A 16,455-nucleotide genomic window follows, 5' to 3' on the forward strand; every position below is an offset into this window, starting at 1 on the left:
AAGGGGGAACTTTTTAAACAAAAGAAGCAAAAATGTCAAATGAAGCAACAAAAAGTCTCAAAAGAACCTTTGCAAAAAAGATGACCAGTCACCCTTTTATACCCCCAGTTTTATACCAGTTTTTAAAAAGGAGGGCAACATATATAACAACTTAGTGTCACTGTATTAGACTCTTCTCCCTTCTTCTTTTCCTTCCCCCTACCTCCCTGTGGGAAAGTCAACTTTAAACCTATCTCTTCTTTCTGTTCTCCCTCCCTCTCTCAGAATGTTGTCAGTAGAGCAATATGTTGAAATGATTAATTGATAGAATGGCACGTTTCTCCCCCTTCTAGAGAAGAGGTGTAGGCTGTCCTGGATAGAGAGAGCAGTAGCTGAGCTGGGTGGTAGAGCAGACCCAATAATAGACTAGGAGCAGTGACCTCTTTAAAAGTTTCATAGTGGCTTCCATTGTAATCTCGTTTTCAGTCTCCTAAATTCTTGAAGGTGTGTGGAGGGTTTTGTTTTAAAAGGAGCAAAACTTTCATTCTTTTTTACCTTTCCTTCAATAGGAAAAGGTATGGTTGTTAACTGTAGAAAGTTAACTCATAGTAAAATCCTAGTGAAAACAAGGCAGTTTGTAGTTTGCACATAAGTTAACACAGAGGTGGGCAAACTACATGGCCCGTGGGACTGTCCTGTCCGGCCCTTGAGCTCCGAGCTTGGGAGGCTAGCCCCTGGCCCCTCCCCCACAGCCATGCAGCTGCGTGGGCAGTGGTCTGGGCGGCACGGCTGGCTCAGCTGCCAGCCGTGCCGCTCTGAGTGGCATGGTAAGGGGACTGGGGACTGGATAAGGGGCAGGAGATCCCGGGGGGGGGCAGAGGTTTGGGGGGGTGGTTGGGACAGGGAGCGGGGGGGAGTTGGATAGATGTGGGAGTCCTGGGGAGCCGGGCAGGGGTGTGGATAGGGGGTTGGGGCAATCAGGGGACGGCGAAGTGGGTGGGGTTGGATAGGGAGTAGAGTTCCGGGGTGTGGGTGGGGGGCAGTTAGGGGCGGGGATCCCAGGAAGGGGCGGTCAGATGACAAGGAGCTGAGGGGGTTGGATGGGTCGGGGGTTCTGACGGGGGGCGGGAAGTGGGAGGGGGCGGAGACCAGGCTGTTTGGGGAGGCGCAGCCTTCCCTAGCTGGCCCTCCATGCAGTTTTGCAACCCTGATGTGGCCTTCTGGCCAAAAAGTGTGCCCACCCCTGAGTTAACAGGTCAATTTAAAAGACTATGGAAGACTATGCTTTCTAACTCAATCTAATTCATGTATTTAGACTGTATCATTATACATACACACACAGGGAGGCATGAAAATGCTTTAATTTTGACACTTTCTAAATTTTGAGTGCTTGACTTTACAGCCTTAAGGTCCTTTTTAACCTAGTTTTTTGTGTGTAATTATGGTACATTAAAGAAAGGTGTTATAAGAACATTATTTTGCAAGCAAAATGACGCACTCAAGTTTTAGGAAATGCCATGTTTGGGATTGGCAGCGAAACCTTAACACCGCACCCTTTGCATGTGCCTGATGCAGTCTTTAATTACATTATCACCTACTATTTTTTTTCATAGAGCTTCCATCAGCACATTGATAAGCAAGGGGGCCAAAATTAAGGTTGCCCAGGCAACTGTAAATTTGACACTTCCTAACTTTCAAGTACGTGACTTTGCAACTTAAATAACGTTCCTGTAAGGTAGCATAGGGTTTTCATGAATATAATTTTCTAGGGTGTGTGGTTGTTTTCATTTGTTTTAAGCTAAAAGAGAAATTACACTTAACTGCTACAACCTCCCACCATGAGTGGTGTTTACATCCTTAATCTTCAGCACTGCAGAACCACTTGAAGACAGGACTAACTACATTAGCTGATAGTGGGAAGGATGTTTTCCCTGAGGGAGGTTGGAATGGGTTGCTCGGGCCATGTGCTGGGTCTGGGAGGTGGTGGAAGAGAGGCTCATCTGGCCTGGATATGTCTTCTTTCTTCCCAGCTCAGGAGTGGGGAGAGCTCCTGTTTCCTGTGGTGTGCAGCCAGAATGAGGGAGGGCCTTTTGTGTCATGTTTTGCGTCTGGGAGGGTAGTCAGGAAGTGTCTTTCCTGGCTCTTCTGTGACCCTGCACAGTTATTTTGGCAGTTCCCGATGTGGTGTCAGCAGCAGTTGCTCCTTAGGTGGCAGCATGAGCCCAGTCTTATAATGTTTGTTCGTATTCTGTTGTTTTGACAAGCTGCCATAATTTCCTGAGGAATGAAGGTGAGGGAAGGGAAGTGGCTGTTTTCAACAGTGCATGTCTCAGTAAAAACTGAACATAATTTTATGAGACAAAGAGGGTTTCTCTGAGAGCTTGTGTGCTGCAAACAATGGAGGTCTTGGGACTTCTCAAAACAAAGTTTTGAGAATATTTTATAATAGAAAATATTAGGCAACTGAAATATAGAGGCCCCCAATAATGGATAAAATGTGTTTTTAATTACACAATATATACTAAAAGAAAAGGAGTACTTGTGGCACCTTAGAGACTAACCAATTTATTAGAGCATAAGCTGTCGTGAGCTACAGCTCACTTCCTCAGATGCGTATCGTGGAAACTGCAGCAGGCTTTATATATACACAGAGAATATGAAACAATACCTATTCCCACCCCACTGTCCTGCTGGTAATAGCTTATCTAAAGTGATCATCAGGTGGGCCATTTCCAGCACAAATCCAGGTTTTCTCACCCTCCACCCCCCACACAAATTCACTCTCCTGCTGGTGATAGCCCATCCAAAGTGACAACTCTTTACACAATGTGCATGACAATCAAGTTGGGCTATTTCCTGCACAAATCCAGGTTTTCTCACATCCCCCCCACCCCCATACACACACAAACTCACTCTCCTGCTGGTAATAGCTCATCCAAACTGACCACTCAAGAGTGGTCCTGCTGGTAATCCAAACTGACCACTCTTGAGTGGTCAGTTTGGATGAGCTATTACCAGCAGGAGAGTGAGTTTGTGTGTGTATGGGGGTGGGGGGGATGTGAGAAAACCTGGATTTGTGCAGGAAATAGCCCAACTTGATTGTCATGCACATTGTGTAAAGAGTTGTCACTTTGGATGGGCTATCACCAGCAGGAGAGTGAATTTGTGTGGGGGGTGGAGGGTGAGAAAACCTGGATTTGTGCTGGAAATGGCCCACCTGATGATCACTTTAGATAAGCTATTACCAGCAGGACAGTGGGGTGGGAATAGGTATTGTTTCATATTCTCTGTGTATATATAAAGCCTGCTGCAGTTTCCACGATATGCATCTGAGGAAGTGAGCTGTAGCTCACGACAGCTTATGCTCTAATAAATTGGTTAGTCTCTAAGGTGCCACAAGTACTCCTTTTCTTTTTGCTAATACAGACTAACACGGCTGTTACTCTGAAACCTGACAATATATACTGAAGAGACAAAATGGGTGAGGTAATATTTTTTATGGGAGCAACTTCTGTTGGTGAAAGAGACAAGCTTTAAAGCTTACACAGAGCTCTTCTTTTGCTCTGTGTAAACTCAAAAACTTCTCACCAACAGAAGTGGGCCCAATATTGCTTCACACACCTTGTTCTCTAATTCCCTGGGACCGACATGGCTACAACAGCACTGAAAACTTTTCTGCCATGATTGTATTGCATCTGAAATGGAGCACAGAAAAATTACTAACTTGCTTGCAGGAGCGGGAAGCAGATGTTCATTGAAATAGTTTAGTTCTTCTCTAAATGTATTTTTTTCATCTTTCCCCACTCCACAGTTTCTATGCAGATTTTGGACCTTTAAACTTGGCGATGTTATACAGATACTGCTGCAAACTAAATAAGAAGTTAAAGGTAAAATTTTAATCCTTTCTATTTAGATTTCTGTACCAAGTATTCAAACTCTGTTGTTTTTAACAAATTGCAGTGCACAGCATTGTTGTGCAAGTGTCATTTACATGGTTAACCTTGAGCTTTGGACACAGAAGTTGTGCTGTCTTGCCATATGTGTACTCCCAATGAGGAACTAAAAATTGAGCCTTTTTGTTCAGCAATTGAACCACAAAGGACATGTACACCTTTCTCTTCAAGGTAAAATATAAGCCAAAGGAAGTTAATGTAATAGTAAACAAAGGAATAAAAGCCAGAATCCTTTTGAGTTGTGTTGATATCTTTGAGTTCATTGCCAGCATACCTGCCGGTAATCTATAGGTATGTTCGCATGAACAGTATTAGAAGACTGAAGGATCATGATAGCATGGTAAGAGTGTGTGACAAAGGATGAAAATGCATGTTAAAATGAATATTTTTTGCAATGGAAGAGTTAGGACTTCTTTAGATAGTTTCTTTAAAACCAGATATCTTTATTAATGTAACAGTAATACAGATACATTCAGTTAAATTCATATACAAAAACACTTTTTTCTGATGTGGTGGCCCAGTTGCTGTTCCTAGCCACGCATCTGTGTACCTATTCTCTTCTCTGCCCGTCCATTAGGGCTTTCTAAATTTGGTCCTTGACTTTGACTTAGGTCCATAGGTCTTATGTGAGGTATCTGTTTTCTTTGGATGCCATGACGACTTTTATTTAAATTGTAAAATGCCTGTTCCGAATCCTAGGCAGTACATAAAATACACAATTCAGAATTAAAACGCAGCAAATGACTTTCAAAAATGCATATAAAATGTATTGACCTCCTCTAAGAACAATAATAATACAGTCATGTAGCCTTCAGTCCAGCCCTGTCCCCAGATGCCCAAGGAAAACAAAGGTTGCTTTCTGCACCTGGTGTAAATCCTAACAAATTCGGTTGCCTTATAAGAAAAGTAAATATCTTAATTAAACTTTGTTAGGAATCTTCTGACAAAAACAGGCTCTGGTACAGACCTTGCTGTCAATTTTCACTGCTGTTTTTCAGAGATGGACAATGTGAAACTGACAAGAATATGTCCATTTCAGTCAGCAGCTGCTGGATCCTAGGGCCCATGTTTTGTTTTGGAAATGCCATGTGTCAGTGCTTCCAAAACTAAAATTTTACACAATTTAAGTTCACAGCAATCTTTGAAATGGGAAGATTTCCCATCTACTGGAACTTTCCAAGTTTTGACCAGTTCTAATTTTAACTTCAAGAAAACATTTTTCAAAGTACAGAAATATTCTCAAATTAATTTTTATAAAGTTTTTAATAAATTTGTACTGTTCACTTCAAATTCTTCACTGACTATGTAATATAGTTAAAAAGTGATTTAAAGCTAATGGAATTATAGAACATATTACTGCAAAACGAAATACATTACTACCACCTAAGTAAATGTGTGGAGTTAGATTACTTTGTATCATTAGCTGAACAGTTGCCTAACTATGCAACCTAAATTTGGCCCCTCCTTGTGCATGTACATCTTGATACAGTCTGTAACTACACCACTGCATACCACTTTTTTCCTCAGAGCCCATGCCACGGGCCCTGGAAGCCCAACCCAGGACTTCTCAGCACCACGTCAAGAAGCCTGAGAACGCTAGCTCTAGCCAGGGTGCTCAGGGTTTCTGGGCTCCTTCCTGTGGAGCCATGACCCTGGAAACCCTTGGGTTCCCAATACAAAGGCAGTCTGCATGGCAGGGCTGCCCTGGAGCGACAAACTCTGGAAGCCTGGGGTTTTCAGGAACAATTTTGGTTTGAATGAATCAGCATTTTCTGATTGAAAACCTGTTGGGAAAATCCAACCAGTCCTACCACAAACCATATTTATAATATGTGTATGAAACAATCATTAGTTTTAGGGTTTTGAATTATGTCCTGTGGGTCGGAGTTAAATGTTGGAATGCATAATCTGGATTTCCTGTGCCAATATTGTTAATCAAATGTCGAATATTTGCGTAATATTTTTTGTTAGTGCACCTGTTGTGCTAGGAATTTTCCAAACAAAAACAAGGCCCAGGCCTTGTCTTGTAGAGTACTCAGTCAGAAACAAACCGATTAAAGGGAAGGGATACAATTATTAGCTGGGTGCCCAAGATGGCCCTGGGTCAGGTACTGGCAAAATAAAGTTGAAGCATTAATTCTCTTGTTGGTAGAAGTCAGTGAGTCTTTTCCATATGCAACACAACAGAAGTGTGTCTTAGGAATGGACTTAAATGTGGAGTGGGTGCGGGTATTTTAATTAAAAATCAGGAAGGACGTTTCATGACAGAAGGCAGTATGGAATTAAGCAGTTGATAAATAGGTGGCTGGATCTGTCATCCTAGAAGTGGAGGGCTGATTCAAAGCAAGACAATAGCAGATAAATAGGGATGGAGCATTTATGTAAGGCATTGACAACTGAGACAGGAAGCTTGAATTTGATATAGTGGCAGAGGGGGAAGCCAGTGGAGAGATTCATATGGGGGGAGCATGGTTAAAATGATAGGCCAGGGAGATTTTTAACTACAGCATTTTATACATGCTGAAGAGGGTAGTGTGGAAGTCAGAGGGGAAAATTTTGCAGTAGTAGAGACTGAAAGTGAGGACCTTACTGGGGAATGTTACATGTTTGAACTGTTAAGGTCTGGGCATTTGGTTGGTTGGTGAAAAATGTTCTTTAAAGATGCTGTAGTTAGTTTACATAAGGGTTATATGATTTGTCTTAGGAAAAAACTGAACTTGAAGTTACTTTTTCTATGGCTAGAAATTCCTGTAGGTACTGACTAGTGACTTTTTTTTTTAAACTGTTCCTTTTGTTTACAGTATGTGGACTCCAAGTCGTCTGCTTGTGGTATGTTTGTACGTGGGGGTTTTTTTGTTTTAAAATAATCCACTTTTTATTATATGTTAAATGTACTCTGTATTAAATTCTCCCTCTTTTGGAATTCAGACATTAACACCATTTTAAACTTGTTTATATCTATTTCCCTCATCTTGTCTAACTATTCATGACAGTAATTCTAGGAAGGAGAAAGCAGTCTAGTATAATGGTCCTCAAAATACCTTAAATCTTAGAGGAATTGGGGAGGCAATCCTGGGCTCTGAGAATTTACATAAATAAAATAAGTATTATTTAGTGGAGCTCCCTTTAAATCTTCCCTTTTAATTGGCAAAAAATGTGTGTGTGTTTTAAATCATGTTAACTCAATTGAGTTAGCATAGCACACTGAAAGCATGATCAAGACACAGGCTAATACATCTGAAGCCATGTTAGCTGGCTGCATTTTTAGCCTTCAGATGTGTTAACCTACATCTTAATGGGGTTTTTCAATTGTGTTAAGCTCAGAGCGGGTCAAGGCAAAAGTTATCAGACCACACACATCTGTCACATCATTGAAAAATGCAGGGGGGGAATATAATCACCCATTGATTGTGTATTTCATTGACTACTCTGAAACATTCAGTACTATCTGACATGATCACCTTTGGAGGATACTGCAGACATGGAGATTCCAAAGCATTTCACTGAACTCATTGCAAGTCTAACGTTGACAGATTACAGTGTGAATAGCAGCAGGTGACAGCAAGTGGTTTTTTTTTACTGGGCAGGGTGCCACACACACATACATGCCTTTTTTGTATATACTTTTCCCAAACCTTTTCAACATGTACACAGAATTTATTGTGAGACAAGCCCTGGAACGTTTTGCCAAAGTGGATGCAATTTGGATTTTCATTAATGGACACTTCTTAACCTACTTTAGACACACTGACAAAGTACTCTTTGCTACAACCACTGATATAATACAATTAAATTGTGGAGTCTGTTAAAACAGTGAGGGATATGAACCCTTCCTGAATGAGTAAAAACTAAGTGCATGCACATTTACACGATTAATAAAATAAGATACAAACAGGAATCAAGATTAGTGCTCAGGTTTGAGAGGCAGTAGATAGAATCCAGTCATCTAGGATCATACATATCCAACCAAGGAGGCGGTTCTGAAGAAATCTGAAGACTAGGAATGGCTTGGTCAGCCATGGCCTCTCTTATGGACATTTGGAAAAACCATGGCATCTTAATGTATGAAGGTTTGACTAGTGAAAGCATAATTTTTTCCATAGTGTCTTATGGATTTGAATCATAGGAAATTAATGCTACTGAGAAGAGAAAAATGAAGCCTTTCAGATATGGTGCTGGCAAAGACTGTTGCATATCTCCTGGATGGAAAAGAAGACACATACTTGTTAGAAATATTATTGGACAGATGTAGAATCTGCTGTCGGAAATCAACAGGCACAAGCCTACATACTTTGGTCACATCAGGTATAGAGATGGAAGTAACCCTGAGAAAGTCGTCATGGAAGGAGTGGTGGTGGGTCATTGTAGCAGGGGACACTCAGCAAGGAATTTAATAGAAAGTACGTGCGGCAGATCACTGGGAGTTTAGGTGCTAAGGGCTCAGAGCTGGCAATGGAATGAGAGCGCTTCTGAAAAAGTCTGCTGTGGTGTCACCAATATTCAGATATGAATAAATGATTTTCTTTATTAAATTCAGTTGAGCTAACAATTGAAAAACGCACCCTTTTTTTACCTGTCAAAACACGGTCTAAAAGTAAAATCCAGATTTCCTTGTTAGAGAGTAGGTTTTGAGATTAGTGTGTGAAATAAGACTAAGTAAGTGTGTGGTCTTATTAGCAGCTTTTTGGAATAGTGACTTCCTTATGTGAATAACAAATAAGTAGCTAATATATTGGCTATTTGTTGTTGTGAGCCTTTTGTTTTTACATACTTTGCTTAAAAAAGGCTATGTATGCTACAGTTATCTCTCCTTATGAAGGAAGTGTGGGATACAAATATTTAACTGGACAAACTGGAGTGTGGAAAATGTCATGATTACCCTCTGCTCAAAAATGCACCAAAGAGAAATGGAAAGCCTTCAGCTTCTTAAAATTGTTTTAGGTTTCTGTTAGAGAAAATGCCAGAGGTGTTATCCACTTGAGCTAGTAGTCTGTCTTACTCAAATATTCTTCTGTTGTGCAAAAAGTCCCAGACAACTTTTTTCTTTTTAACCATTGCATTTTTCTTTAGGCATTCTGCATGTAACCGATAAGACTGTAATGGATGGTTGAAAGTGAACAAGTGTATCCAACAAAATACATTGGTTTATATGGGTTTAAATAAATCCTACTCCAAGCAAAATTTTTGCCTCAAATAGAAAAGCTCCAGAGACTCCATTAGGGATCTCACCATTCCCAATCTCCTGGAATCTGCGATGTCCCCCTTGCTCAGCTGCTAGGCAGAGGCATGGCCAGGCATGGCCAGGCAACTCTGTGCGCTGCCTTTGCCCAGGGCACTGGCCCCGCAGCTCCCATTGGCTGGATGAGGGGGACGTCACAGCTTCTGGGGAGCCACCCAGGTAAGTGCCACCCAGAGCCTGCCTCACCCCATCCCGGGCCCCAACCCCCTGCCCCCTCCCACACCCAAAGCTTTTCTGCTGCTGGGGAGTATGCTGGGGGGGAGGGGGCACACGGTTGCCCAAGACTGCCCCAGCAGCAGCTGGTACACTTGGCACAGGATCTGTCTGAGCTGCCCCTGAGCCAAACGCACCGACCACTGCAAAGTTCATGGAAAATCATGGAATCCGTGACCTCCATGACAAACTTGCAGCCTTAAACAGCTGTAGTCTGAAGCCTCACTGTGATGTTCTATCTCTTCTCCAAATTACCATGAAATAGGCAGAATCTTTGGGGAGTGGGGACCTGTAACACCTCCCTCCCATGAGGGTAGCTGCCTTTGGGAGCAGAAATATTGAGACACTCTTGTTCCCACTGAGTCTCCAGGCTGAGAATCTCTCGTCAAGTGTCTGATGGTGTTGAGTCCTGCTCCATGTATAATAGAAACAAAGCCTTAGTCCTTATATCCAACCTAAAAGTGGAGATAGATTATGGAAATGTCAGTTGGAAACTACTGCAAAAAATCAACATTTGATAAACCTCCTTTCATAAAACACACACACACAGTTCCCCAATTGAAATACAAATTAAATATGCTTAAAAAGTTATTAAGTGACAGCTACATTCCATCAAATACTGGTCTCCACTTAAATATTCCCTTATTCTTAGGGATTTTTTAATTCCTTGATATACAGTCATGTATATTTAATATAATGAACAATACTTGGGAGCATGTCTGTTTATAACCAACATTGAACTTTAAATAAGTTAAATGGCTTCTGAGAAGTTGTACTTCAGCTGTATTTGTGTGTGTACTTGTGTCACAGAGTCACTGGGCCAGTGCTCTAGAACTACTCCATAGGAAGCTAGTCAGGACTCTGGGGTAGTGTGCCTCCCCTCTCTGAGCATACTGTCGCCAGGGTAAGAAGCTTACACAGCTTCGACCTTCCTGGGTCTGACCTCGGAGCATTCAGCCTCCCCTTCCTCCCCATGTGCTTCCCGCAGCGAGTCCACCCGGGCAGGGCTCTTGGGGAAGCCAGAGGGCCCTGCACCCCAACTCCACAATCAGATGTGACTCTCAGCCAGCCAGTAAAACAGAAAGTTTATTAGCTGACAGGAACACAGCGTAGGACAGAACTTGTTAGCACAGAAATCAGTGACTTTTAACCAAGTCCATCTTGGGGAGTCCTGGGCCGGAAGCCCTGGACTCCCTCTCTTTCAGTCCCCCCAAGCAGACAGCCCAGCTTCCGGTGACCGGACTACTGACACCCCCATTGCTCCTGCTCCTCCTTCTTGTCTTTGTCCCTGGGCAAAGAGCCACCTGGTTGCATCCCCACTGGGTCTCAGGTTACAAAGGGCCATGCAGATAGCTGGAGCAGCCTCACCTGCCCCAGAGGTCTCAGCCAAAGTAACAAACCCCTATTACCACCACTGAGGTATTGGTGCAGCACACAGGGAAACTGAAGCACACATTCATGCAGATCAGTAAAACTCATAGGCTCAACAGTAAGACTCACATATAACATAAAAAGGGAAAATCCCCATTTCGTCACAACTTGTGCGGGGGCAGGTGTTTGTTTTTAACAATTGGCTACTTTTAGTCTTTAAACATGGTTGGGAGAAAAGTTGTGGGTTTTTTTTAAGGTGTGGCTTGGCCAGTGTCAAAAGCAGATTAACATTTTTAAAACACAAACAATTGTAATATTCTGGTGGTGGATTTTAAAAAATGAACTTTTTTGTATAGTCAGAACTTATTCAAGGATATCTTTTCTCCAAAACAAAAAAAAAAAGAAAAGAAAAAAATTGTAGGTAAAGCACTGAGAGGTTAAGCTTGATAAGAGAGCCTGTTGACCTTGTTTCATTCCTTGTGTTTTGATCACTGATTGCTATGGAGATGATGTGATGCTGTTCTAAGTAATCAACAGCAAGACAAGAATACTTGATCATAATATCCTGTTTGCTCTTTGAAATTGAGCTTTGGTGAAATGTTTAACCCACTTTAACATTACGATATTGTGGAGCTTGATTGTTCAGAGAAACTCAACGGCGCACTTTTTTTTTTTTTTCTTCAAACAAGTGAAGAACAAATAGAGCAAACAGTAGTATAGCACTGCATGGTTAGTCTGCTAAGTAAATCTGACTTAATGAAATTGCTATAACAAAAATTACTTGCAAACTTTATTTTTAGCATGGCACAGAGCTTTTGGGCTTCATACTCTAAACTGTGATTTGTTTGTAGATAGTTTGCAAACTTCCCTGAGATTTATCTGAACTTGCAGTTCTTTCTTGTAGTAATCTAATTTTCTGTTAAATGCAAAGCAATATCTTCATGCTGAACAATGCAAGGGCTATGACATATTGATTGAGTAGTATACTGTGACAACATCATCCAGTGACCGTCCTAATGAAATGCTAATCTAGTCGCAGCATAAATGAGAATTTCTAAAACTTCTGGCATTTTCTTTTGTCTTGGATCTCTCTAAATAATTTAACAGTATGAACTTGTTTGGGAATCTGGATTTTGGAATTCTGTGGTGTAAATGAATGAGTTAGATTTTCTTTACTTAAAACTAGAACTAGCATGTTGCTTTTCATATGTTTTTATATTACAAAAGGACTTCCTGTTAGAGATGTGTTTTAACTTCAAAATAGTCTGAGCATATTCCAGAGTTTACCGTGAAATGTATAGCACTATTGTCATGTTGTGTTAAGTGGACTTTTGCATCCTCACTAATTGAGAAACTGATGGTTTGTGTAGAGTAAAAGCTCTAGTTTAATTACTAAAATAAGTAACTTTTCATTATTATGATTTTGAATAAAGAAGCACTTTTGTAGCATTTGAAGAATGTGGACTAAGGCTAGTTAACTGTTTTTTTTTTAAAATATATATCTTGATATTCATGAGTTTTACTACTGTAACATCCAAACTGTGGTATCCTAGGAAAACAGAGGAAGAGCATTCTTTTTGAATTACACATATTAAATCTTTCTTTACATATTTAAAAACAACTGGTATGTGGTACTATATAGACTTTTTAAAAAACAAGCTGAAAGGAATCTGAACACTTTTTTTTTTTTTTAAAGTTTTACACATGTAAAGAAAAAAATGTAGGTATTCTGTTAGCAGTAATTTATAGTATTTGCCAAGTGTTTTATCATAACTAAAGGCCTGGCCCTGTAAGCTGATCTAAGCAGTGGACCTCTGTGAAAATCCACAGATCTCAGAGGGCTCCACATGCGTTTTAAGTTTCTGCCCACATGGATCAGCTTGCAGAACTGGGAGTCTAATGGCTTAATATGTTAAATATAATCTACTGCATTTAATTCTCGTCTGTATAACTTCAGCAATTGTGGTGAAACTGGAATTGAGCTGAATATAGAAGTTAAGTGCAGATACGTAGTGTAGTGCAGTGGTTCTCAAACTTTTGTACTGGTGACCCCTTTCACATAGCAAACCTCTTAGTGTGACCCCCCACCCCCAATAAATTGAAAACACTTTTTTAAATATATTTAAGACCATTATAAATGCTGGAGGCAAAGCAGGGTTTGGGGTGGAGGCTAGCAGCTCGCGACCCCTGAGGTAATAACCTTGCGACCCCCTGTGGAGTCCCGACCCCCAGTTTGAGAACCCCTGGTGTAGTGTTCTTGTAACAATGTCATTTTGGCCAGTACTTGTTGTCATTGTTCCTAAATGAATGGGATTTTTACATAGCAAAGTAGTGATATAGCATGGTAGTAGTGTTCCACATTTCTGAATCTATTGGAATCTTCAATTCAAATGACAGGTTTCAGAGTAACAGCCGTGTTAGTCTGTATTCGCAAAAAGAAAAGGAGTACTTGTGGCACCTTAGAGACTAACCAATTTATTTGCACATAAGCTTTCGATGCATCCGATGAAGTGAGCTGTAGCTCACGAAAGCTTATGCGCAAATAAATTGGTTAGTCTCTAAGGTGCCACAAGTACTCCTTTTCTTTTTTCAATTCAAATGCTTATCTTGTAAATCTCCCTCAGCATTTGCTGTATTGTAAATGAGTTTTTCATGCCAGTTATTCAAAGCCAGTTTTCAATCTTATTTAAAGCTTTAAGCTTATCAAAAATTGATCTAAATGTATAGTATAGAAATCTGAGTCCATAGAGATTGAAGTGTAGCTCTCTCTTCCATTTTTTTTAAATGGCATGGAAGCAATGAAAATTCTATATTCCAATAGTTTACCTTAAATGTCAGGGATGCTTCTGAGAATGAGAGTGTTTTCTCTCTTTCCCCCTCCCTCCCCCCACTTGGTACAACAATAATGCCATCAGTAGTAGTATATTACTGCAGTCTATCACCCTGTTTAAAAAAAAAAAAAAGATTGCTGTTTAGGTAGAGGAGGTTTTTACATGACTACTAAACAATTTTTTTAAAATGATTTTTAAATAAAGCAAATTCCAAAGTGCTCTTGGCTATAGAAAGAATTGTATTTCAAAAGAACTGTAAATTATGTTGCTATGAATTATTTAAAATAAGAGATGTAGACGATAAAATACAATTGTTGTTTGTGTGGCACTATTACTGTAATTTTGTCCGATTTAGACCATAATAGACTTGGTCAAAATCACAGAATGCTGGATGCCAGTATGATAAAGAAAAAGCTTATTCCTATATTCTTGAGCTATTGGGTGTGACTTGTCAGATTTTAATATCCGTTGAATGCCATAGAAGATGGGGGTGTGCACATATAATAAATATAAAGCAGGTCATGCTTGTCTGTCTCCAAGCATGACCTGTTGTAATCTGTGAGGATGCCCCTCCCCCACTCTGGGGGATTATAGTCCCATTTAGATGTACTCCAGTCACATTAATTTAAATCACACTGTTTATCCTCTTGTGGAAGCAGTGGTGAATAAGACCAGCTTATCATAACATACAAACAGATCCACTGCTGGAGGGGCTAGTCCTATGGAGGACAGGAGTAAAAAAAAAAAAAAACTGATGAATGTATTACAATAAGTTTCTCTTAAATTTGCTGGCTATTTTTGGTTCTTTTAGAGAAATGCTTTTTTGTATTTAAAGCTTTCATATGAACCCTTGTAGAAACTTCTGTATCTTAAGTTTTATTTTCACTATGTATGAAAAGTCAGTATGGCTAGCACCAATTAAATTAATTGACAATGCTGCAAAAATCTGTAGTAGTGTGCAGTATTCCTCAAAAGTTTTCAGTCAAGAAACTTGCTCCCTCTAAATCAAGTCTCCACAAACATTGCTTAACACACATTTGCAGTGTAAAAATCCAAGCTTATCTGTCTGGAAGGTGCATTGTGATATGAAGTTTACACAATTTAGTGGAATTATGGAATGTCAAGGTTCCTTCCCCATTCTGAACTCCAGAGTACAAATGTGGGGACCTGCATGAAAACCTCCTAAGCTTATTTTTACCAGCTTAGGTTAAACTTTCCCAAGGTACAAACTATTTTCCTTTTTTCCCTTGGACTTTATTGCTGCCACCACCAAGCGTCTAACAGATATATAACCAGGAAAGAGCCCGCTTGGAAACGTCTTTTCCCCCAAAAATCCTCCCCAAACCCTACACCCTTTCCTGGGGAAGGCTTGATAAAAATCCTTACCAATTTGCATAGGTGAACACAGACCCAAACCCTTGGATCTTAAGAACAATGAAAAAGCAATCAGGTTTTTAAAAGAAGAATTTTAATAGAAGAAAAAGTAAAAGAATCACCTCTGTAAAATCAGGACGGTAAATACCTTACAGGGTAATTAGATTCAAAACATAGAGACTCTCTCTAGGCAAAACCTTAAGTTACAGAAAGACACAAACAGGAATATCCATTCCATTCAGCACAGTTTATTTTCTCAGCCATTTAAACAGTCTAATGCATATCTAGCTAGATTACTTACTAAGTTCTAAGACTCCATTCCTTTCTGTTCCCAGCAAATGCATCACACACACAGACAGAGAGAGACTTTGTTTCTCCCTCCCTCCAGCTTTTGAAAGTATCTTGTCTCCTCATTGGTCATTTTGGTCAGGTGCCAGCGAGGTTATCCTAGCTTCTTAACCCTTTGTAGGTGAAAGGGTTTTTCCTCTGGCCAGGAAGGATTTTAAAGGTGTTTACCCTTCCCTTTATATTTATGACATGGAATGACAAAATATCAATATTATAAATTCAGTGATTCAACACTTATTCACTGAGTGAACTAAATATCACTACATCACTGTGGTTCACATGTGCTTTAACTAACACTGTTCCGGTTTTAAGTCCGTTATGGATTTCTGAGATTTCCATTCTTGCTGAGATATTGTAATCATTGGTGTTCCTTTATTTAATTATAAAGAGAATCCTTGTGAACTAAATATTGCTGTTTTTAGACACTTATTCACTATGACTTGTATCTCCTCATCTGTGCAATTATTTAACTGTTTCTTTTCAGATGGTTTTAGAAGGATTAGTAAAATCAATGCAGCAAATAAGATTAGGCCTAATGCTAAGGGTATGTCTACACGGCAGTTAAAAACGCATGGCTGGCCCATGCCAACTCACTCAGCCTGAGCCCAATGGGCTGTTTAGTTGTGGTGTAGACATTCAGGCTCAAGCTAGAGCCTGGACTCCGGAACCCTCTCACCAGCAGAAGTTGGTCCAATGAAAGATATTACCTCACCCACCTCATAATATTTTTAATTATTTTATCAAATTGAAAATGATTTTTTCTAAAGCTCTGGCTTTTTGTAAATCCTGTGTCTTACTGTAATTAATGTAGCTGACACATCCCTCTCCTTTCTCTTTATACAGTCTTTCAGTCTATCAAGAAAGAAAATAGTTCACTATACCAGCTTTGATCAACGGAAACGAGCAAATGCAGCATTTTTAATAGGGTCATATGCAGTAAGTATCACTTGTTTATATACACCTCTGTCCTTCCCTGAGCAGACACTTTTGCTGCCATGTAAAACTGTGGCTAAACATAGACTTCAGTGAAATAGTGAGACTGTCATTCAATCTTCTGTAATCTAGCTCTTTGTACTGTTTCTTCAAGGTGTAATTTAGAACTTTGATGGAGTTGCTTTTCCTATAGTAGCCTATTCCGGTCTTTTAA

General features: G+C 40.1%; 1 protein-coding gene across 7 annotated transcripts in view; it reads left to right on the top strand.

Moving 5' to 3' along the window:
• The window catches only part of CDC14A (cell division cycle 14A), a 127,600-nt gene that overhangs the window by 16,925 nt on the left and 94,220 nt on the right, over positions 1-16,455 (top strand). For 6 of the 7 annotated variants that reach the window (XM_073356909.2, XM_073356911.2, XM_073356914.2 and 3 more), the window contains exons 3-4: positions 3,791-3,866; positions 16,152-16,244. In XM_073356909.2, coding sequence (XP_073213010.2) covers positions 3,791-3,866; positions 16,152-16,244 — 169 coding nt within the window. Of the gene's footprint in view, positions 1-3,788; positions 3,867-6,733; positions 6,762-16,151; positions 16,245-16,455 lie in introns of those variants that run through there. The other variant, XM_073356912.2, reaches the window with a different exon arrangement.

Source organism: Lepidochelys kempii, chromosome 8, assembly GCF_965140285.1.
Source record: "Lepidochelys kempii isolate rLepKem1 chromosome 8, rLepKem1.hap1, whole genome shotgun sequence".
Lineage (NCBI taxonomy): Eukaryota > Metazoa > Chordata > Testudines > Cheloniidae > Lepidochelys > Lepidochelys kempii.